The 25,156-nt window shown below is 38.0% G+C and overlaps 1 protein-coding gene across 1 annotated transcript; it reads left to right on the forward strand.

Moving 5' to 3' along the window:
• The first annotated feature begins 4,848 nt into the window (after positions 1 to 4,848).
• Positions 4,849 to 24,701, forward strand: LOC125227926 (protein scarlet-like). The gene is made up of 14 exons (XM_048132331.1): positions 4,849 to 5,081; positions 10,178 to 10,367; positions 10,495 to 10,543; positions 12,325 to 12,374; positions 14,368 to 14,504; positions 16,953 to 17,123; positions 17,709 to 17,947; positions 19,691 to 19,886; positions 20,349 to 20,483; positions 20,790 to 21,017; positions 21,562 to 21,697; positions 22,249 to 22,354; positions 22,735 to 22,835; positions 24,457 to 24,701. Exons 1-14 carry the CDS (start codon positions 4,974 to 4,976, stop codon positions 24,630 to 24,632), a joined length of 2,022 nt encoding a protein of 673 aa, XP_047988288.1. The 5' UTR covers positions 4,849 to 4,973; the 3' UTR covers positions 24,633 to 24,701.
• Positions 24,702 to 25,156: the final 455 nt, after the last annotated feature.

A 25,156-nucleotide genomic window follows, 5' to 3' on the forward strand; every position in this document is an offset into this window, starting at 1 on the left:
AGTGGAATCAGACTTATTGATATAACCTACTAGATTAAACATGAATGAATAATTTAGGCTCGTCTTAGATAAGAAAGGTAACCGAAAACGAGATATAAAGAATAAAATAAACCTGACATATTTGCTCTTCAAGAGGAATTTACAATACATTATGTTTCACCTTGGATGAGTTCGGTGGCACTTCCAAAAATTCTGAATTACGCATACTACTATATTTAAAACCCTGTGTAAGTATTTTGAGTATTTTCAGTTACTGTCAGCTGCAAAGTGCATGGCGAATTTATCAATGAATTCATTCCATGCACTTTTGCAGCTCAATACATGACGTTCATCCAAGTTCCGAATGAACGTCCAGTATGCGTGCGTAGCCGAAAGCACAAACGCTCACGATACTATCTCTTTCGTAACTATCTATCTCTATCGCTCTTGCGTATTGGCGCGACAGAGCCAGACTAAGTACATTTCTCCGGCGTTTCAGTGGCGTTTCGCGTCGCAGAAATGCCATTCGGCTACGCCCTCAGACGCCAAGGCAGGATATGTTGTCAAGTTACGAAAGACTTTTGACGGCCACTGACCGTCGCCGTCAAGTATCTTTAAATTGAATGATTTATCTCCAAATTCGATACCGTCAACAGGACTCAAAGGCGCCATTGATGCAGCAGTCAATGACCTTAAAATAAATCTAGAAGATTTTTATAGTAATAGGTACAGTCGAGTGAATAAATCTGTGTACATTTCTTCACCTTAATTCGTTGGAATAAAGTGAAAAAATGTACACATATTAATGCACTCGACTGTAGAAGGTCAACTAATTTGAATCCTAGGCCACTCTAGAACTCTGTGTTATTGACACCACGATGTATTTGTCATCGAAATTTCGACGTGCTTCGAAGTACGTTTACAGTGGAAAGGTTCTACAATGGCCTAGGATTTCAATTTATTGAATGTACGCCTAAGTAGATGAGGCACAATCAGGAGGACACAGTTCAGATAAGAAAGCACATCAAATATTTTATGTTGTGTAAAAAGTACATATTTAATGACATTGAGATTTATATTATCTTTTTCTTCTGTGACAATTTGATATGTTTTCTCTTAAGAAGAACGACGTATTATTAAATCATAATATAATTTATTGAAATTAATTTTCATAGAGTTCCTACCTAGTCTGTTAACATTTTTTTGATGAATACTTTTGCATGTTAAATTGTATCTTGTTATTTAATGCATGTTAATTATAAGATGTAATGTTTTGACAAGAAGTGGCCCGCCGAGTTTCTTGCCGGTCCCATAGTGGATACCCCCCTCCCAACTGAGGGGGGACTGAAATCTTCTCGAGGCTGAGGCGTAGGGTTAGAGCCGGCGTAGCTTTATTTGACGTTCATATGCGCATTGTAATATGCCTACTTGAAAAATAAATAATATTTCATTTTCAGGATGGCCATTTATTCAGAGTAATGTGATGATGTAGGTAATTAAGTTACTTTCACAGTGGAATTATGAAATTAACGATGTTGTAGCGAAATACGGCACTTAAAATATTTCCAGCAAAAAGAAACGATCATTGATTAAGAGACAGTATTCATTCTACTTCAGGATTCATAGCTTAGATTTAGTAAACTCAAATTGCAAGTCATCATGGAGCCAGGATACCTAGCCAATGTCACGATTGCTTACGCTTCGTAAATCGTATAGCGATAGCTCTCTCTATCGCTCTTTCGAAGAGGCGCGACAGAGCTAGTTTGCCTTTCGATTGCCACGCCACCTATCGTCAACGATTGTCACTTCAACTAGGCCGGCAGGATATCCTTAATTCCTTATAAATAGTTCCCGAATAGACACCTTAAGTAAGTGGATATCAAAAATTTATTTTTTATCATGCAGAAACGTCTGCGAGTACTTTACATATTATTTTTAAATTAAAGGAAAAAATCACACCTCCGGCCGGACTCGAACCTGCGACCTCTGGCTTTGCCGGAGCCAGGCGCGCCCCCAACTCCTCCCAGGCCTCCGTGGCGCAGTTAGGGGAGGGGCTGGCTCCGGAAAAGCCAGAGGTCGCAGGTTCTAGTCCAACCGGAGTTGTGAATTTTTCCATTTTTCCTTTAATTTAAAAATATGTAAGTGGATATCAATTAACTAGCTAGACTAAACGAATCCTTGGCGTCAGAGTTCAGTACTTAAATATAATTAATAAATGATGAGTGATTTTTAAACCTGATTTTTAAAATTTAAGGTAAATTAAACATTAGCTACTACTTTTATGCAAACTAGTATAATTAGACTAATTACATACATACAATCACGCCTGTATCCCGTAAAGGGGTAGGCAGAGCACATGAAACTACTAAAGCTTCAGTGCCACTCTTGGCAAAATAAGGGGTTGAAAGAAAACGAAATCGTGGCATTAATTAGACTAATTAAAACAAATGAAAATTAATGATCAACCCTAATTCATTTTAAATTAGAACAAATCCGAAAAGTAGCATTCATTGAGTTTCACAATTACTTGTATTGATACTAATAACTCTAATGAGTAATAGCACTAATGACTAATAATTTGTCAAATTGTTTGAGTAACCCCATTGACAAAGTATTTATAAGTATGTACCTACAAACTGTCTATTTACCATTGAATATTTAATTTTATTCGTTTGCGGTTATTTGTCTATTGTTTTAAATAGCCCAATTAAATTTGAAAGTTGCGTTCAAAAGCCTCGGTCCGAATAAAAATTGCTTTAATGTCTTAACAAAAACATTTGTCGGCCTATCCAAAGTGACAATCGTTGACGCTAGACGCCGATCGAAACGCAGTCTAGCTCTGTCGTGCCAATCCGAAAGAGCGATAGAGATAGAGCTACGATAACGATAGTCTCGTTGCACTAATACAGACCAACAGAGAGAGCTGCGTATTGTTCGCCAGCACGGAGCCTAAGGAACTAGACACTTGTCGACGTGCCCACATTCCTCTAATTTCTACCAGCCTATGTCCACCTAACATTCCTGAAACCCAATCGCCAACCGCTTTTAACCGAACCACGAAAACCAATACGGCGCTTCAAAATGAGTTCCAAATTCAAGCAGAAACATGGAAACCAATACGGCGCTTCCAAATGAGTTCCAAATTTAAACAGAACCTTGAAAACCAATACTACGCTTCCAAATGAGTTCTAAATTCAAACAGAACCATGGAAACCACTACGGCGCTTCCAAATGAGTTCCAAATTCAAACATTTTGATCCAATTAGGCCTGGGCGTGGATTCGGCTGATTGGCGTACGGGAGGCGGTTGGCAGGCTTCGGTAACTGATACGAGACGGGTCACTGAGCAATGGCGGGTGTCTCCATGCCGTTGACGGGTGTTTGGCAGTTTGGTTATGTAACGGTTCAAATCTAGAACGTATCTGGAAGTTAAGGTGGAGCTTTATAGGAAAAACTAATCGAAATGATGTGTGGAGTTTAAGCGGTTAAAGTGGGACTGGGCTGGACATGTCCGCCGCATGCGCCCGGAAATGTGGGCTAAAATGATTACAGACTGGGACCCGCGAAAGTCGGGAAACCGGCGTAACACCATTGACGGTGCAGGCCGGGATTCGGGCAGACCAAAAAGGAGATGGCGGGATGCTCAGCTGTAGAAAACTAAGAGGTTAAAAATCACGTCAATACGTTGCTCCGTTTTAGGCGAAAAGATGGACAAACAAACAGACACACACTTTCAAATTTAAAATGCATAATTAAGTATGGATGTGGATACTTAAGTTCCTAATACCTTTAAACGAAACATTTGTTATGTGGGGGTATTCATGGGTGAAAAATTGGTCCCGGGAAACGCAAATTCGAGTCTTAGAAACTTCGCTCGGTTCCCCAGGTACTTATAATATATAACCTAACCACAAAATTAAAATAAAAAAAAACCCCCGACTGCGACATAGTAGACCGATTTTCATGAAACATGGCTAAGAACACTCCCGACTAACTCAGCTTTCAGACAAAAAAAACTAAATCTAAATCGGTTCATCCGTTCGGGAGCTACGATGCCACAGACAGACACACACACAGACAGACAGACAAACAGACAGACAGACAGACAGACAGACACGTCAAACTCCGTTTTTGCGTCGGGGGTTAAAAACTGAGCAAATTAATGTTGACATCAAAATAAAACAGTTTTTGTAAAGTATGTAAATATGTACCTACCTACTATTGTATGTCGTATTTTATTGTAAATAACTCGTGCAGTTTTATGTAAATAATTATTTGGCAGACATGTTTACCGTAAGCTCTACTAGTCACTTGCACATGACACTTTGACATTTGCATTTCCTGAAAACCTGAAACTCGTGTCTGCGCATGTTACAAATGTACTTAGCTTGACTATGATAGGTTCAGGATACACTTTTTACAAGATCATCGAGAGAGTCGAAATTGCCTCGCTGTACCTTAAAATTATTTCCACAATATAAGCAAGTACCTATTCTAAATATTAGGTAATGTTTTTACTACGAGGATTTTGGAAGCAAAATCCCCATCGCATTAATCTACCTGAATAAGCTTACCAGTCTAATTTAGAAGATGTCGTGCTTTGATATTTTTGATAACCTTACTAAGACAAAAACCCAGGTTCAATGTTCTTTCATCCTTTCAGCAATGTAGGTTACAAAATTTCTTAAAACTGTGATAAGTATATCAAATATTCTACATCAAATAATCAAACAAAGAATAGCAAACAGACATCAAACTTGATGAAAACACTTTCATAACTAGTTTTCCAACTTCTATTATCACGTTGATAGGCTGCACCAATAAAACTAATCCCGTCTCGCTCTATCACGCTAGTTGTCCTTTTCTAACGCATTGACTAATGTCAAACCTCGATGGTCGGCTGTGCCCGCCGCGCGCACCGTGAAAAGGCGTCAGTAAAATGTTTACGCGCGGGTTCCTAATTTGAAATTGTTTTTTTTTTTTAATAAATGTAAAATGAGCAGAAAGTCTGGAAGTGACGACGGTAAAGTGGCCAGGAGGAACTCTGTGATAGCGACTACTAATAATACGTCGAACCCCTCTTCGCTTGGTGATGATTCCTATGTAAGTACCTACTTATTTTACTTTTCTGCTTATTAGATTAAAAAAGATTATGAAATTTAAATTGTTTTAGGGTAAGAAGTTTAATGAACGTCATTGGCGATTTTAATTCAAAACATTATTTGTTTCATGACATATTTGGACGTAGTTAAGGTAAAAGGATCCAATCCACAAAAAAATGACAATATAATTAATTTTTCCCCTCACTAGCTCGGAAACACGTGTTTTGTCCTTTAATACCAGCGGGTAAAAACGCATTTTATCCACTAGTGGGTAAAGTAATTTGACCTTGAATAAAGTCAAATTAACTGCTTTAAAATTGATAGAAGTAGGTGAATCTAGTAATAAAGATGATTTACCACCTGTGGAACTACTGGAAGCAGTTATAAACTCATTTTTTGCGTTGTAGTTTCCTCGCTATAGTGAGGGGAAAAGTTTTGTGTTACACTCGGGTGCAAATGTATTTTACTTCTCGTGTGTTAAAAAACTCGCAAGTTCAGGATTCTATTCTCGAACCACTCCCTTCGCTCGTGGTTCAACTATAGAATCCTTTCACTTGCTCGTTTTTCAATTCCACACTCGGCGTTAAAATACAACTTTGCCCCCTTGTATAACAAATAACTATTTCATCACACTCGCACACTAAATGTGATTTTGCACGCAGACGGAGCGTGAGTTATAGAAAAATCGTTCTCCCAAGGGAGATGAAATTTCTAGTACCGTATTTAACCTTTTTTCATCTTTTTACATATTTTTATATTGGAAGTGTGATGAAAAACATTGTGTGTAACTCGGGGAGTATGAATATTACAAACTCGAGTCTTTAAATCGCTCCGGAAAGCCGTCGCGATTTAACTTACTCTCGTAGTAATATTCAAGTTCCTCCCCTTGTTGCACAATGTACTATAAACTTTCTGTCAATAGGAAAAGTCATTAATTTCAATGGCATTTTTTACGATTGATCATTTTACATAAACTACGTCCAATTGTGTCGCTTCTTGAACGACATTATTTGACGAATAAATTTAAACCGGTCTTCATAAAGTAGATGCATTTTTACGTTGTCATTTAAAATACAGTCTGTGACTGTGAAAGAAAAGAGTCACACAATATATAGGACCTCATATATTCCACAATTCTTCTCTTTCTGGACAGACTATTCATCATTCTTCTAATACACAGTTATATTCTATTATGAATAATTAAATTCAATTCAATTCAAAATATCTTTATTCATGTAGGCCTAGTTACAAGCTCTTATGAATAGTTCATGAATAAATCTAAAACAGAAACCTAGTGCATAAAGATTAATAAGTCTTATACGTAGATAGGGGAATATAATAATAATATAATAATAATAAATGTTTTATTGCAGGCAAAAAAAAAACCCATACATGTCTTAAGAACTATCTATAAAACTATCTATAAACTAGCTAATATTAGTATTCCAAAATAATAATTCTATTATTATTTCCGATTCTCGTTCTGGTGAACAGATAGCCAATGCCTAAAAATATGACTATTTGGGTTCTCGCAGATTGTCTCTAAAATTTCGTTTTTGGAGTTCCTAATAGCTGTCCAAAATGAGGCAACTCTAGCTCTTAGGATCGCGAAAAAATCAGGTACTCTGGCCGTCGCAAACATGTCTGATGCACTGCAGTATCTAGGCTTTCTCATCAGGATACGATATGCATCATTATATTGTACCCTGATGCTACTGTATGCCCGTCTCGTGTACTTTGTCCACAGCTGACACGTATAAAAACTTTGGCAATATGCTTTAAAAAGCGATATTTTAACCTCATCTGAGCAACGACCAAATTTACGCGCCAGCATGTTACAACGAACGGACAGAGCCCTTCTTTCTCTCTCTATATCGTCGTCATCGTTTAAGGTCCCTGTCAGAATATGACCTAGATATTTGACCGATGTTGCAACCCGAACTGGTTGTCCATCCAAAAACACTGTGGGAATCCTGTCCGGACCCCTTCCACATCTAAAAACCAGTAATTCAGATTTGTTTACGTTATACAGCAATCCATGATTGGCGGCATATCGCTCACAAATCGCTAGTAGGTCACTGATACCATGAATCGAGGGACTCAGAAGCACCATATCGTCAGCATAGCTAAGGTTATTAAAACAAACATTACCTATGTGACAGCCTGTTCTGGCGCCTCTCAGCTCCTCGATCAGGCCATTGACATAGATGTTGAACAGGTCCGGAGAGGTTAGCCCTCCTTGTCGCACGCCACATTCTAACCTATAATCGTTAGATAGTACGTCTCCCCATCTTACATTGTTTGTTTGGTTCTCGTACCAAAATCTCAACAGACTCACGACATTTGATGCTACCCCAGACTCAAGCAGTTTTTTCCAAAGAAGGTTGTAATTAACCAGATCGAAAGCCCTGCTCAGGTCTAGGAAGCACGCGTACACCGATGTACCTCTTTGGGTGTAATAATTTACACAGTGCTTAAGCGCAAATATGGCGGAGTCTGTCGAGAGTTGGGGCCGAAAACCAAACTGTGCATCGCTTATTTTAACATTCTTCATCAGTTCGGGTTGCAACAATTTCTCAAGGATCTTACCTACAACAGTACCAAGAGATATTGGTCGGTAGTTTTTAAGGCTGGATAAATCACCCGTCTTGTTTTTAGGCACTGGCGTCACAACAGTACGCATTAAATCGTTAGGCAGGTAGGAGTACTTAATGCACATGTTAAAAAATACACAAAGTACGTTAAATATTTCATCCCCAGCATAGAGAATGTGCTCCACACTGAGACCATCAAAACCCGGCGATTTCCCATGTTTCATAGATCTCACTGTCTTAAGGATCTGTTTCGGGATGAATTTTAATTCTAAACTCCCACGGGGTTGATCAACAGTGTGGTGCGCATCACAAGATTCACATGCCGTGGGTAAGGGATCGGTTTTAAAGTGTTGAGCAAATAAATTGGCAATTTCAAAAGAATTTTGACACTTCTCTATATTGTTAGGTAGATTCGTTTTCGGATTTAGTTTTTTAACGGCACCCCAAAATTTTACAAAATTTTTATTTTTCTTATGTGTCGCTAAGATGTCTAGTTTTATCCTATCCTCGTTATCCTGACACCATTTTAACTTATTTTTAAATTGCTTGCGACTGTTATACATCTGTTCATACGAAGGTCCAAAGGGTGGCTTACCATTCATTACCCAACATTTAAAGTGGAAACGCGCCATCTCATGTAGTTCTTTAACATGGTAATTCCACCCTGTGACCTGTTTATGTTTAGGCTTACGTGCATCAGAACGAGAACCGGCGCTAGCTATAGCCGCCTGCTTTAAACATGTAACAATCATACTATATAATTTGTCAATAAAAACAAAGTGCTTAGAGCAACTAACATTACATTCTACACAGTGACTAGAATATCTCAGGGTTTTTAAACTATTACAACACAATTGCGCATATTTGTTTATTTGATCCATATCCCTGTTCCCCCATATTACTTTATTCAGTGAGCTCTTTATGTTCGTACTTGGTTCACTACATTTTAAAGCTATAGTACTGATATGAAACCACACTTCCCATTACCACTTTTTGGGCATAAAATGTGTTTTTTCTGCATCATATTATTATGCTCTGTCTACCTACTCTTGCCAGTGTAATTTAAGCAGTCATTTTAGTTCAGGTCCCGTAGCCGAATGGCATTTCTGCGACACGAAACGAAAACGAAACGCCGCGGAAATGTAGTCTGGCTCTGTCGCGCAAATACGCAAGGGCGATAGAGATAGATAGCTACGAAAGAGCTATTATCGTGAGCTTTTGTGCATTCGGCTACGCACACCAGAACACTTTCGAGTTTCGGCACACCTCGGACACTGGCGATCAAATATATTGAAAGAGGCGCATTCCTAGCACACAGTCTTAGCTCGTGTAGGTGAACGCGTACTATGTTTGTATGAGTGAAATATGACAGGTCGACTGTTCGTGTTTTTGACAGGCGGTAACTGTGAGGTAACCGAGAGGGGGTGGGCGGCACTTTCAGCGGGGAGCGGGAGTGGCCATACTGTACGATAGTACTCTGTATTATACTGTGCTTTCGGTAAAGTATTTAGCTTTTAATTTTTCTTTGCTCCTTTAAACTACGCATGCTCAAGAAAAACCAACGAAGTATAACAAAGTGTTAACTCCTTTGAAATAGGGTTTAAATAACGGTCAAAGTGACCGGAAAGTACTGTTCGCTAACGCGACACTGTAACTGATATTATTGATCTTGGTATGAAAGTGTGGACTCTACCGCAGACCTTAAGGGAGCGTTGGCCTAGACATGAATATCTAGACTAGACGGATGTGAGAATCGTGTAATTTCACATTTGGCCGATTCGAATCACGGTGATAGGATACAGCCTAGATTTAATATGTATGTACCGGAATCGCATCGGAATATAAAATGTGAAATGATGAGAATCAAGTGCGACTTTAGGATATAATTGCGTCGTTGTCAACTTTGTCGACAAAATAGGGATTAGGGAGGAATTTAAGTAGGTGTCAAGTTCAAGTTCACTTGGGATGTAACTAAAGTACAGGATTTTATTGGATTAGTTAGATTAGTCTCTAATGTAAGCTTGATAAAGTGCACAGTTAGGTTTTGGTCTTGTATAAAATAAAAAAAAATGATTTTATATGGTTGCTCAGTATGTAATAATTCAACTATAGCTACGTCATTAAATTTTGTCATGATAAAAAGCAAACCTACCGTAACCATTTACATAGAGCAATCCGTAGCATTTTTAGAATTATAACAACTAAGTTAAGGTACAGCGGGGCAAATCTCGACTGGGGGACAGTTGTAACTGATCCATTTTTTCCATTATTACACTATGATGTTGAATTCTACATGTATCCACTGAACACGCCTACCATATATAACCCGTGGACACTCTATTTAATAATGCAAACATTGTAAAACATGGAAAAAATGGACCAGTTACATTTGCTCCCCAGTCACAGCCCCAGTCAAGATTTTCCCCGCTGTACCTTGTATGTTTTTCAATAGGTACTCTGTACTGATTAGTAATAACAATTACCTTAATTTTTTTTTGAACAGGAGCTGACCTCAGCTGACGTCCTGTGTATAGATAATGGGGTCTCCAGATCAAAGTACGAGCCGCTCTTTCCTGAAGTGGAGGCGGTACTGGGGTCTCCACACTCGCCGCCACCGTGCACGCTCGTCTGGCGGGACTTGTACGTGCACACCAAGCTGAAGGATGGCAACCTTAAACGATTAGTCAATAATGGTTTGTATCTTGTTATAAATGTTATAGTTCCTTTTTGAACAGGAACCCCCTCGGGTTAACCCTCCATTTTCGTTGGTACAAGTGGCCTTAAGTATTTTATTTTAACCAAAACTTTATTTCTGTACAGTGAGCGGCATCGCTAAACCAGGCTCGCTAGTGGCATTAATGGGTCCCAGGTAAGTGATCAGTTTCAATTACATCTCGCTTACTATCACTGCCCTAGTTTTCTTGTATTGTCTTAAGATGTAGGTACAAATAGGTAGTCATACATATCTGTATTATATTTCGTTTTTTTTGTTCGACTACTTAGTTATGTCACACTTGAATAAAACGACATGGGGCTACTATTAACCACAGTGAATTGATGACACAGTATGATAACTTGATACTACCAAAAGCTACGTACACAGGACATAGTAATTTTTTTTTAAATAGTAAATTAACAACAATAAATATAACGTAGGTATTTATAGGGTTCTAAATTAAGCAGAAATTAATATGAGACTATGAAACCAAGAGAAAAATATATCACGCGCTTTTTCATACTACGCGTTACGCGTTCAGACCTTCTCGTTTGGTCTTATCCTCCGCTTATTCACCTCTATATCATTGTACTTCTTTGGATGTAACCTGCACCGATATCATGGTCGCGCGATAAATGATAAAACATCAGGCCGTCCCTATCGCACTTACAAATAGTGCGATAGGGACGGCCTGATGTTTTATCATTTATCGCGCGGCCATGCTTGCCTGCCTACTACTGAGACACCCCTGCGTTTCTTTGTCGTCTAAAATAGGCGCAAACGACAATGGTGATGTATGGCTGTAAAAAAAGGTTTTGGTTAAAGTACCTACTGTTAGTTTTAGTTAAAATACCTACCTAGTAGGGTGGTCCACATTTGTATGGAAGAAAAATAAATATGACTAATCCTTTCTCCACATGGTTCCCTTTGTTCTATTATGAATTATTAGTTTATGTACCAAATTTTAACCCATTTGCTCATTATTTACAGGTCGCTCAAGATACATTTAAAATTGGATATCTCCTATAATAAAATAAAAACCGAAATAATAAAAACATTGCAAACTGCCCGGTTCATGTTTTATTTAGCTCTAATGAAATAGGGAAAAATATAATTAAACCATTAAAATACCTCCATGTAAGATTTTTTCTTTAGTCAAGTTCATTTCATACATTTCAGTATGGCATTATTGCTTTATTTTGAGCGACCTCTAAATAAAGTCTGATTGTTCTCAAAATTGGTTGACATGATTTTAATAAGTTTTCGTGTAGAAATAACCATGTGGAGCTCAAACAATAAAAAAAATTTTTTTTTGGACCACCCTACTACCTAGGTACTGTTAGGTTAAAGTACTGTACTGAAATCATTGTGTTAAGCTTCCAGCCAGTAGTGTGGAAACTGAACATTGTATCGGCTGTATAGGGTTTCATGGCTTACCAGCCGTTAGCGAACGATTGATTGACACGCGCGGTTGCCGCTTTCTATAAAGTCGGCCTACGCGAGACTGCGAAATGTGCTTACACTGTATACAATAGAAATAAGTTAATAAATAATTTACATTTCTATACCTATTTTCTATACTTATAAAAATTTGTGATTATTTAATAACCTTTTCACTGTACACATATTTAACATCATCACTTCCAATCGCGTTTTGAAGTTATAGGCATAATAAGCATTTTAGTTGGAATAACTAAAAATCTATAGCTACGAGTACTCTGTAATTTGTATGTCTTTCCCATCACGTAAACGTAAAGGTCCTTTTGACATTTTAATGATAAAGGGGTGCACCAAATTATATATACTTATGCCAACCTAACCTACCATTCTTGGTCCATTAAAATGGCCGTTAGTTACATAATTATATATTTTTTAATATGTATACATATATGTATATCATAATTATGATCATTAAAATTATGAATTTGTTGCAGTGGCGCCGGAAAAACTACATTAATGAGTGCGCTTGCGCACCGGAGTCCAGGTAAATCAAATAATATTAAGTTTCCTACGTTTTATAGGTGTTGAGTTGAGCATCTATCAAAATTACAAGAGGTTAGAAACAGGCTGCATTTCCATTTGCGCTAAAATAGCCTTCAATTTTATTTTTGTAATTTATTTTTTCTTTTTTGACGACCGGTCTGGCGCAGTCGGTAGTGACCCTGCCTGCTGCGCCGCCGTCCCGGGTTCGAATCCCGGTAAGGGCATTTATTTGTGTGATGAGCACAGATATTTGTTCCTGAGTCATGGATGTTTTCTATGTATATAAGTATTTATATATTATATATATCGTTGTGTGAGTACCCACAACACAAGCCTTCTTGAGCTTACCGTGGGCCTCAGTCAATCTGTGTAAAAATGTCTTATAATATTTATTTATTTTCCCCTCACTAGCTCGGAAACACGTGTTTTGTCCTTTAATACCAGCGGGTAAAAACGCATTTTATCCACTAGTGGGTAAAGTAATTTGACCTTGAATAAAGTCAAATTAACTGCTTTAAAATTGATAAAAGTAGGTGAATCTAGTAATAAAGATGATTTACCACCTGTGGAACTACTGGAAGCAGTGGTAAACGCATTTTTTGCGTTGTAGTTTCCTCGCTATAGTGAGGGGAAAAGTTTTATGTTATACTCGGGTGCAAATGTATTTTACTTCTCGTGTGTTAAAAAACTCGCAAGTTCAGGATTCTATTCTCGAACCACTCGCTTCGCTCGTGGTTCAACTACAGAATCCTTTCACTTACTCGTTTTTCAATTCCATACTCGGCGTTAAAATACAACTTTGCCCCCTTGTATAACAAATAACTATTATTTATTTATCTACCCTAATTAGAACTATCATAAGTGTCAAAATAATAGCAATCAGATGTAAGGTGATGCAAGGTATGCTTAATGTTAGGTACACATCTCAACACATTATAATGCAGACCATAAAATACGCCAATGCAAACAAAAAGTATATTTAATATTGTCATATAAATGCAGTTTAATTCAGTTTCAAAGTTTACGATTCATTAATTTATTCTTATTTGCTGAGGTAGGATTTATTACGACTAAATAGTCTTAGTTTCTTATACATATGTATAACTACATAAAAAAAAAAATTGCGAATTTTTATTTGTTAAGTAATTCTAATTTATTAACACACATTAAACACCTACTTACTATAATAGTCTAGCTTGGCGAATATTTTCCGGAGAACCAATAGTTACCATGCCATTTAAAACGTTCTCGTTTTATTTTAGGTTTATTTTAGGCAGACCAATTCTGATTAAACAATTCAATACAATGAATATTACTCACGAACATTGGCGTATGCAAAATTACTCGTAAAGTCGTGCTTAAGATGTGTCGTATCAAAACCAATCAAGACAACATAACAAATTGTTATTGCTGAATCGATCTCCTTGTTCCTCACCCAACGAATTGGCATTGCGATCCAAAGGGGGAACGCAGTTAGCCTTATGGGAACCTTACCGGCGGGTTCAGACCTCGGTGACCTTGCCTAGTTAATAGGTACTTTAAATTTATTTTTATATACCCCTTGCCCTTGCCTTGCTTTTTTGCCCGTGTGGTGACGGGTTAAGAATTTCACCACCCCCTTTCTTCCCGTGGGTGTCGTAGAAGGCGACTGAGGGATATGGGTTAAATTGTGGCGTAGGCGAGAGGCTGGCAACCTGTCACTTTAATGTCACAGTTTCGTTTTCTTTCAACCCCTTATTTGCCAAAAGTGGCACTGAAACTTGAGTAGTTTCATGTGCTCTGCCTACCCCTTCATGGGATACAGGCGTGATTGTATGTATGTATGTATTTTTATATAACAATAATTTTAAAATTTTTAGGTATATATTAGTTTTAGTTTTATTGATATCTCTAAATATAAAGCTCGCGCCCCGCAACGGCTCGACTCCTCTAGAAAGCGACCAATACTTAGCATTGGCATTCGTCTCTAATGGTCAATATATTTCCTCCCACAGTGGGCACAGTTGTCGACGGAGAGATAGCGATGAACGGGCGGCCAGTGGGCGACTTCATGCATCGACACAGCGGATACATGCATCAGGATGAGTTGTTCGTTGACAATTTGACGGTCATCGAGCATCTTAATGTCATGGTAAGAACTTTTTGAATCACTCGCTCAGTTCTTGAGACGATATTTGTCTCGTAAAATCGGCCCCCGAAAGGACTTAATGTTGAGATTAAGAATAGATTTTTCCCCTCACTAGCTCGGAAACACGTGTTTTGTCTTTCAATACCAGCGGGTAAAAACGCATTTTATCCACTAGTGGGTAAAGTAATTTGACCTTGAATAAAGTCAAATTAACTGCATTAAAATTGATAAAAGTAGGTGAATCTAGTAATAAAGATGATTTACCACCTGTGAAACTACTGGAAGCAGTGAAAAACGCATTTTTTGCGTTGTAGTTTCCTCGCTATAATGAGGGGAAAAGTTTTGTGTTACACTCGGGTGCAAATGTATTTTACTTCTCATGTGTTAAAAAACTCGCAAGTTCAGGACTCGCTTCGCTCGTGGTTCAACTATAGAATCCTTTCACTTGCTCGTTTTTCAATTCCACACTCGACGTTAAAATACAACTTTGCCCCCTTGTATAACAAATAACTATTACCTACTTATTAGTCGAAGTAAGTATATCCAAGACAGGGCTAATGATCTTAAATAATTAAGGATAGTAAGAATAAAAGCCTAATAAATAGAATAAACATTGTCTGAGCCACTTTTTATTGCAATGCCAAACAGTGTAATCTGATAAGTGATAACTAAGGCGTAAAAATAGAATAAAAATATTTGCTGTACGCGTACTAGTACTACCGTACGCTTTACTACTATAGGTAAATACACATGAGCATCATCAACAAACCAGTCCTAATTTTAAATACCTACGTAGGTATTTGTACATAAAGTCATTAAATTATAAGCGACAAATCGCATTTTACAAAATAAATGCAATTGGTATCTAATGGTGCTAGCACTGGCTGTTATAAATGTCATATAACATGGTGTGACAGGAACAGCGCGATGACGCGATGGCGCGCTGTCCCTGTCACACAATGTCATATCACATTTATTATAGCCAGTGTCGGAGCACCATAAAACAGCACAGCTAATAAGTTTGCTAATTTAAAAAAAGTATAATTTACTTATAATTAACAATTAAATAATTAATATTATAAAATCCACTTGACCGTCCAGCCCGCGCCGCGCGACCATTTTCCGGTCAACCGTCCGGGTTTTTAAGCGACGCGCGCCAGATATAAAAAAAAATTAAACAAATTCAAAATCAAACACAAACACGCGGGGTTTGACAAGACACTGCCGAATATATTTTTCCATTGACTAAGTGACGAGCGTACACTGCCATATATACTTTTTGTAGCAAACTCTGTAGTTAGGCTACGTTATTGTATTAAGAGAATAAGTAAATAATGCCGCAATATTTCGATAGATGCCACTTTAATCAACTGTTTCTCCATCCCCTCCTTTGGATAGTAAGGTATCTGGGACAGTCTGCTGCATTTTTTTTGGATACTATGCTATCGTAGGACGTTCAAGTGGAAATACTTGCACATTTCATACTGGTTCATAAGAGACGTTGTCTCCTTAACACTGCTTGACCTACTTTATATAAAATTCATACTTAAGAGGTTAATAGGTGACTGATAAGTCAACAAGAATAAAGAGTACACCTTATATCAAATGACTTAACTCTGGAGCTGTCGGGAACTCGCTAAGGTGCCCGTGTGTTTGACACTACTTATGTGTCCACTGTATGATGTCCTTTACAACAAAATAGTCTTATCAGTGCCAAGTATAAAGTCATTATTTACTCTTAAAAAGTAAGCACTTTACAAATAAAAAACATTGTGTATGTAAACTATCTCGATTTTTACAAGTTTTTATTTAACTTGCCTTGTTATAGTAAGCATAAGTAGGTATGTTAGTTTGGGTCAAAACGTAGAAGCTAAATTTGACCCACTTCCCGGTTTCCGATTGAGCTGAAATTTTTGCACACATGTAAATCACGTAACAATGCAATATTATTATTATGGTATCATGGAGCTGGTCTAATGATGGAGCAGAAAGGTGGTCATAGGAACTCTGTCATGAAACGTCGTATCCCCATCGAGTAAGGAGTTTTTAGAAACGTCTCGGAGAGCAGTAGATAACTGTTGAAAGAAAGGTACAGTCAGCTATAAAAGCTTGTGCCAAAATGAAATTTCGTGCAACACGAGTTTAAATCGCACTTACTTCGCTGGCTCTAGGACCCGAAATGGATCTTGACCTCCGACACTAGATTTCGTCATCCGATATGTGCAATCCGATCCGACCCCAGGCTCTCATGAGCCGTGGCAGATGCCGGGATAACGCAAGGATGATGATGATGATGTGTGCGATGCGATGGTATTCAGTCACTTGGAGATCGCACAGATCTTACTGGACATCGTCGATCCCTTGGTACCTAGGTCATTTATTCATATAAATAGCATTAGTCTAAGATTAAACTACTGAGTCGTCATCATCTATCATATCTATTGTTCTCAGGCGCGACTTCGTATGGACCGACGTACTTCCTCCCTCGCTCGGAAACGACGAGTGAATCAACTCCTGCGCCAACTGGCGCTCTATAAGTCACGCTTTACACGCATCGGAGGACTTGATGGAGAGAAAACTTTATCTGGAGGGGAGAGGAAACGACTGTCCTTCGCTACTGAGGTAAGACCCAATACCCAATGTAATATAGTTAGTGTAACTTGCCGTCCAGATGCAGTACTCAAGAGTAGAGGCAGTATGGAAGGTGTTTTAAATTTAGGAAAAAGAAAAATTAGGAAATACTAATGACAACTCTTGTACCAACTGGCACCTGTGGCCTTGATGGACAGAAAATGATGAAACTGAGGTGAAGGTGACAAAATTGCAATGATTTGTCGAACTAGAATTATTCTAGATGCACTATTTATGATCAGTAGGAAATATTGACTTCGCCATTTAGAAGAAAATAAAGTAAATGAGCATTTATTGCTGAAAGAGTTAAGAGTTCAATTGTAAAAGGCAACATATAAGAGCTTTTGTAGTAACACTAGCGGTACTAAAAAGTTTTGTATTTTTTACAAGGAAAATGTAACTAAAGCTGGTTTCGCCGCTTAAACATGTATAATTTAGTATTATTTAATTAGTGCCTAAGTCTTCTACAACCTTGACATTTTGCTTGAGCCTTCTTAGGATATTAGTCAGTAAGTTATTATGCAAATCCACACGTGAGCTTCACTATTCTACAACGCTTGTAATATTGTATTCCAGCTCTTAACAGACCCTGGCCTCCTCTTCTGCGATGAGCCCACCACGGGTCTGGATTCCTTCTCAGCGCAGAAGCTAGTGTCCCTACTGCGAGCCAGTGCTGCCCAGGGCAAGACCGTTATATGCACCATTCACCAGCCTTCTTCAGAGCTGGTAGCACTGTTTGACAAACTAGTGCTGTTAGCGGAAGGAAGAGTGGCTTATGCAGGCAGTGCAAAAGGAGCGCTCACATTTTTTGAAAGGTACGTTTCAATTCAATTGGAGTTCGATTCGAAGTAGAGCTGTTTCCACTGTGAGCTTACAGAGCTGCGCAGGGGAAGACTGTTATATGCACCATCCACCAGCCTTCTTCAGACCTGGTAGCACTGTTTGACAAACTAGTGCAGTTGGTGAGTGAAGAGTGGCGTATGCGGGCAGTGCGAAAGGAGCGCTAACTTTTTTTGAGAGAACAGTTTTTTTATATCTGTTTTTTCTGCAATCATGATTCACCAGTTTCTTATGGGGGTTGGTAGCACTGTTTAAACTGGCGATGCTAGTTGAAGGCCCCTGCTTTCATCTTTTTCGTTGGGGCAAATAAATTTCGGTGTGAATAACACTGATGTTATTTCAGGATATGAAACACTTCAGATAGAATACCTTACTTAAGTTGTTTTTTTTTTTTTTACTGTATAATAATCCTTTATTTGGTCATTTCAAATTTCAAAATAAATACAATAAAAAAAAAACTAAATTAAAACTAAACCCAAAACCCATCCAATAAAAACAAAATAGATCGTGATCAGCAGCGCAGGCTTCGTCAAGTGGACATAAAACAAATCAGCTACAGGCCTAAGTTGTTTGCCTTGATTCTTATTTTTAACATTACGTTTTCTTTCAATCACAAATTCGTAACTTTGATATTCGGTTATATGCAAGAAATAGACATTGAGGCAACACTTTATATGAATAACAGGTATTCTAAAAATGAGATTCTACTTTTTTAGCTATAAAACCAAACTTGTTTACACCTCGTAGTATTTTAGTCTATATCAGAAAGACGAAACACTTAATTATTATGCACCTCACTCTAGTTCGTCAATAGGTCATTATCATTAAATCCGATTCAAGCTAGATTGTAAAACTGGTCTTCTAATTAACATTAAGCTGGATTTTATCTAGATCACATATATTATGCGAAAAACTTTCATATTTTCTATACCCAATAGGCATTTCTGCACAAAAAATGTGTGTACGAAATAGAAAATAAAGATTCATAAGGATAATACCTAAATATAAAGGTATAAATTGCATTTCAAGGCACGTATAAGCCGAATCTTGTCTATCAGAATCCTGATAATAGATCTATGTCTAATACCGTAGTGTAATCGAATACAATTGACTCGATGCATTTAAATGATCTGGACCGACTACTGACCCTAATAGAACATCCTGAGCTCTTGTGAGAAAGCCCTTTACGCTTACAAATGGTTTGAAAGGACTATTGTCGGGTGGAAAGTTTACATTCTTTATGCATTTCGATTAAAAATAATTTAGGTAATAAATTATGTCAACGCTTTGGTGCTTATGTGCCTAATTGAAGCGAACCCGCGCAATACAAGTTTTTTGGACTTGTATGTGTGTAGGTACTGTTAGGCTGAAAATGTTATTTTTCATTTGGCTCGAATTGAATTGTCGTTAGAAGCGTGAGACTTTCTGAAAGCGGTTACTAATTTGTTTCACTTTAAACGCCACCCAGGTTCACCGAGCATCCCAGGACTTAAGATCACGTGTAGTAGTAGGCAGTGGGTTATTCCTACGGACGCAGAATGGTTGAGTGTTATCCCTCACCAGAAAATACGGCTTTCAGATGAGATTTCCATCTTTCACGGTCCAGCGCTGTCTCCTCTAGTCCCAGCTAGGATTGTTCAGAAAATGTCTTCGAACCTTTACACCCAGTCCTTATATTTGTCCTTATGATACTTAATAATCGTGCTTTTAATTTCCAGCCTAGGCTACCACTGTCCCATCACGTACAACCAGACAGACTACTTCATAAAGGTTCTGGCGATGACTCCGGGGTCAGAAGAGGCCTCTCGACAGGCGGTGAAGAGCATATGCGATAGGTTTGCGGTCAGTGACGCCGCTAAAGAATTGGACATGGAGATACATCTGGAGTTTCACCTTATGGACCATGAGGACCAGGTTCGTTAATCAAATCAATACTAATCCATACTAATATTATAAATGGGAAAGTGTGTGTGTCTGTTTGTTTGTCCGTCTTTCACGGCAAAACGGAGCGACGAATTGACGTGATTTTTTAAGTGGAGATAATTAAAGGGATGGAGTGACATGGGCTACTTTTTGTCTCTTTCTAACGCGAGCAAAGCCGCGGGAAAAAGCTAGTATTATAAATGGGAAAGTGTGTGTGTCTGTCTGTTTGTCCGTCTTTCACGACAAAACGGAGCGACGAATTGTCGTGATTTTTTAAGTGGAGATACTTGAAGGGATGGAGAGTGACATAGGCTACTTTTTGTCTCTTTGTAACGCGAGAAAAGCCGCGGGCAAAAGCTAGTAATCTAATAATATAAAGTCAATCAGCAATGTATAATATCAATATACCAGACCAGTAATATCCAATGACCTACTTAAACTGTTTTGTTCCAGGCTAGAAAAAAACTACACAAGGAAAATTACAAGGCACCATTTTTCTTCACGAAAATTATGTGGCTTGTGTACCGATATGCGCTCATCGTCATCCGAGATCCGAGAGTCCAGTTCATACGAATTATACAAAAATTGGTAAGTCAATTTGTTCACGTTGATTTTGAATACCAATGAAATTTCAAGTTCTCTATACGTAAAGACACACAATAAACATAAAGACAACCAAGGCAGGCTCTATCTCAACGTAGGTCCTTAGTCCCTGGGAATATTGAATTTTTATAAATTTTATTAATGGTACCTATAAACATCACACGTGCACTAATGGAATTTTATTCTTGCACATGCTGTTTAAAATTCAAAATTTGTTTGAAGAAAACCGCAACCATCCTACCAGTAAGTACAGATTGCATACATATTTGATTGATCTAAAAATTTTTTCAGGCCATAGCCTTAACTGCCGGCGTATGCTTCCTCGGCACAGCACGCCTCACACAAGCCGGGGTTCAAGACGTGCAGGGTGCCCTCTTCATCATCATAGCAGAGAACACCTTCAGCCCCATGTATTCGGTGCTGCACATGTTTCCTGAGGAGTTCCCGCTGTTCCACAGAGAGATCAGAGCAGGATTGTATTCTACTCCTGAGTATTATGTAGCGAGGATGATTGCGTTGGTAAGTGTCTCTCATATTCAGAAATTCAGACTAATGTAGCTTAATGAATTTCGACGAAAAACTGTGATAACAAATTTATTGCGAGGCAATTTGACAGCATGACACCGGGAACTGGGAACGCCCTTTGTCTAGTGTTGTTAAACGACTGAGGAGAAACTGTTTTTGCGCCAATTTGAGTTACTGAAGAAGCTATGGAGTATGAAGAAATAGCGAAAACCTCTGAATAAATATACACCAGTTTTGTTGAGATTTTCATATCACCAGATAACCTGGCAACCTGTCACTGCAATGTCACAATTTCGTTTTCTTAATTGCCAGGAGTGGCAATGAAACTTGAGTTGTTTAATGTGCTGTGCCTATCCTTCTATGGGATACAGGCGGGATTGTATGTATGTATGTTATGTTTCATATTTCCACAATTTGTCCCATAAATTAAAAAACTACAAAAATCTTCCTTCATCTCATCAAATCTCTTGCTTTTCTCTTCTCATAGTTCTTTCTTGTTTCTATGACGATAGAGTAAATTTTTTATTTATTTTTCCAGTTCCCAGGCTTGGTGGTTGAGCCATCCCTCTTCACGCTGGTGGTGTACTGGATCGCGGGGCTCCGAGCCACGCTGTACGCCTTCGGATTCACCATATTCCTGTCCATACTGGTGCTCAACGTTGCTATTGCTTGTGGTAAGGCACAATACCGATTTTTTTCGTTTTTAAACTGCCATTGCCCCTTACTGATAACTGGGGGCGTAGTCGAATGGCATTTTTGCTATGCGAAATGCCACGCAAATGTAGTTTGGCTCTGTCGATGTCGCGCCAATACGCAAGAGAGTAGAGCTGGAGATAGATTAACTATAAAAGATATATTATCGTGAGCGTTTCGTGAACGTTTGTGCGTTCGGATACGCACACTAAAGTTACTGATTAACTGAGACTAATTAATGGTAATTTTAATGAACATTTCCCAAAAAGATTTGAAGCCGAAATTAGCTTTATTATGATTATTTATGATGTATTGAGAGTTACAGACTTCTGAATAATGCTTTCATTAAAGTTAGAATTTGTCTAGCCGTGACGATCTTGATCAACATTATCCTATGCCCTTTTCGGAACTGAAATATGTTTTCCTTTATTTTGAAAGAGGTTAAATATAGGCAACGTTTCTTGAATGTATACCATCCAAAAGTAATTAAGTTTCTTTATTGAGAAAATATTTTTCAAAATTTCTTTTGCAGGTTCATTCTTCTCATGTGCCTTCGGCTCGATGCCTGTCGCCATAGCTTACCTCGTGCCATTCGACTACTGTCTCATGATGACGTCTGGCATCTTCATCAAACTAAGGTATGCCAGTTTCAGTTCCTTGCAACATTCTAGTTTGAGTAAAAACACCTTCAGCCCAAATGAAAATAAAATGTTAAGTAACTTATTTTCTTTATCTTTTAACATAAATAATTGTTTTTAGTTTCAGTGATAAGTCATGTCAATTGTAAATAAAATATTAAACACTCAATTTCTAGGGTCGGTTGTACCAAAACGTCCGTTACTGAATTTAGCGTTCGTTAATTTGTATGGGAATTTCCATAGACTTCTGCTGCGTGACGCTGATTTGCCTATTACCTAAATGTGTTTGATGCAACTGGCCCTAAGATGGGTTACGTTGATAACGTGCTGGCCCGGCCCGGTCTAACTTGAGTCACCCTTATCTTTTTCTTTTATTTCAGTACATTACCAAAATACATATCCTGGATCCGGCATGTGTCGTGGCTGATGTACTCAAACGAAGCCATGAGCATATTGCAGTGGGACGGCGTCAGCAACATTAGTAAGATCATTTTACTTGACTTTTATTACTCCCATATCATTATATTGTAAGAAGATATAAAATAAACTAAATTATAGAAAAATTTTAACACAAGACTTGATTTTACCAAAGACGGGTCGACATCTATTGATACCTTCGCGTCGGTTTATGTAAAACAGAGATGAAGTTTGTTACCTATAGGTAAATTAAAATTCGACTACTTAATATAGGATTGGATTAAAATAACGCTGTTATAAAAATCACATAAAGTACCTATTTAAATATTAGGATACTGGTAATATTGCTACATACCCAATAACGGATGGCCTACGATATTGGCATCTGGTCCAAGCTTGTATTAGATCCCTATCGTTGCCCTTAATCTTGTAAAAGGAGATATAAATTGTTTTACAACCCAAAAGTAATTGCCTTAACACCAACACAAAAAGCTATCAGCTGTTTAACACCTATGTTATCAGTTGTTTGTTTCCTTTATGAAGGATCAGGTAAAGACGGCGCTAACTTGGGGGTTTCCCGATGGGATGAAATATAACAATGGAACTAATGCAGGTAGTTTGTTTATAAGGAAAAAATGTATTAGGAAAGCATAACCTTATTCTACAGGTTGAAAACTGTTCATATTTAGTATATTGAACCAGCCTATTAAGTAAGCCTAATTTTTTGTACTAACGAGGTACCTCGTTGAATGAAAAAAGTTGGTAAAGAAGAATATAAAATTATAGAGGCGCCACCGTCGATGTATGTGGCAACAATTTTGACGATTTTGCCAATAAACTTTTCAATGAGAACAGTTAAGTGTTGCTATGATAAAAAAATTGTTCTATTTCTACTCTTTTTTGCCAAGCTGTACTCTTATAGTACGGACGTACCATCCTATCTTCGTTGATTATTAATATTCGTATTCATATTCATTCATTCGTAAAATTAAAAAAAATACACGCTTGAGGGAGAGGGGTCTGGATCCTCGCTCTGGGACCTTCCTGATGCAAAGGTTATCCATCGCGGTTCAACGCGGTAATGCGGCAAGCGTTATGAGTACCTTTGCATCGGGAGGCTCACGGGGGGGGCTTGCTAGGTTAGGTTTTATTATGTATCTGTGTATGTTTTTGTGTGTGTGTAATTAGGTTAGATCTAGTTTTTAAGTGCTTGCATGTATTTGCTGATTTTGAATTGTTTTGGCTTTTGGTTTTTTGGTAAATAAAATTTATTAATATTAAAAAAAAAAAAATACATGTCAAAGGTATAATATTAATTAGTACCTAATCTATGTTAATTAAAGTAAAATCATCATGTTCAAAAATGTACACTTACGGGTTAGGGTCGCCCTTAAAATTTGTTTTTGTTAATCCTTTAACCCCTGGAACGCCGATGTTAAAAATTTGCTACTGAATTAATAAACCTTTGACTTGTTAATTAAAGTCCAATATATCTGTGACGGATACGGGACAAGGCATTCGAGGGGTTAAACGATAACATGTGTTGTGTTGTTGTTGAGTTGAGTGATTGTTGTTGGAAAACAAGATTGTTGATATTAGGCTACAAACGTGCATTTACTTACATCATCAATTTTAGTTGACATTGTGCGTTGATCGTATTGTTAATCTAAACCTTCTTGCTTCAGCTTGTGCCCCAACGAACTCCGGTACGCCGTGCCTCAGCACAGGCGACGAGGTCCTCAATGTCTACGACTTCACAACTTCACATTTCTGGACCGACGTCATTGCTTTGGCAGTGCTGTACCTGACTTTCCACCTCCTGGCGTTGCTGGCGTTGAGGCATCGGACGAGGCGGAAATAACCAATAGAACACGTCACGTTTCTAAAAACTCTCGATATATTATTACAACGACATCAATTTTTAGAACTTTATTACCACTTCACATTTCAGGCCTGCTAGCCGAATGGCATTTCTGCGACGCGAAACGAAATCGAAACGCCGCGAAAGGTAGTCTAGCTCTGTCGCGCCAATACGCAAGAGCGATAGAGATAGATATCTACGAGCGTTTCGTTTCCTGAGCGTTTCGTGAGCGTTTGTGCCATTTCCCACTGAGCATGAAACTTACAATAACTTGCAGTAAGTTTACATACCTCACATTTGTAAGTTTCGAATGTAAGGTCGGAGAAATATGACAACAACATTCAACTTATTGGTAATTTGAAACTTTCAGAAAATTAGTAGTGCTATATTATTGTAACATGACAAATGAAAACTAATATTATAATATTGCAAGGATGTTTTGATTACAAGTTATTTAAATGTTCATTTATTACATTGCTGCAACAAGGTATTAGCTATATTACATATGCAACGTTACAGCAACA

Source organism: Leguminivora glycinivorella, chromosome 7, assembly GCF_023078275.1.
Source record: "Leguminivora glycinivorella isolate SPB_JAAS2020 chromosome 7, LegGlyc_1.1, whole genome shotgun sequence".
NCBI lineage: Eukaryota > Metazoa > Arthropoda > Insecta > Lepidoptera > Tortricidae > Leguminivora > Leguminivora glycinivorella.

Coding starts and splice junctions, on each gene's coding strand:
- LOC125227926 (XM_048132331.1), top strand. CDS start 4,974: ATGAGCAGAAAGTCTGGAAGTGACGACGGTAAAGTGGCCAGGAGGAAC. Junction 10,544..12,324: donor GTGGCATTAATGGGTCCCAG/GTAAGTGATCAG, acceptor AATTTGTTGCAG/TGGCGCCGGAAAAACTACAT. Junction 14,505..16,952: donor TCGAGCATCTTAATGTCATG/GTAAGAACTTTT, acceptor TATTGTTCTCAG/GCGCGACTTCGTATGGACCG.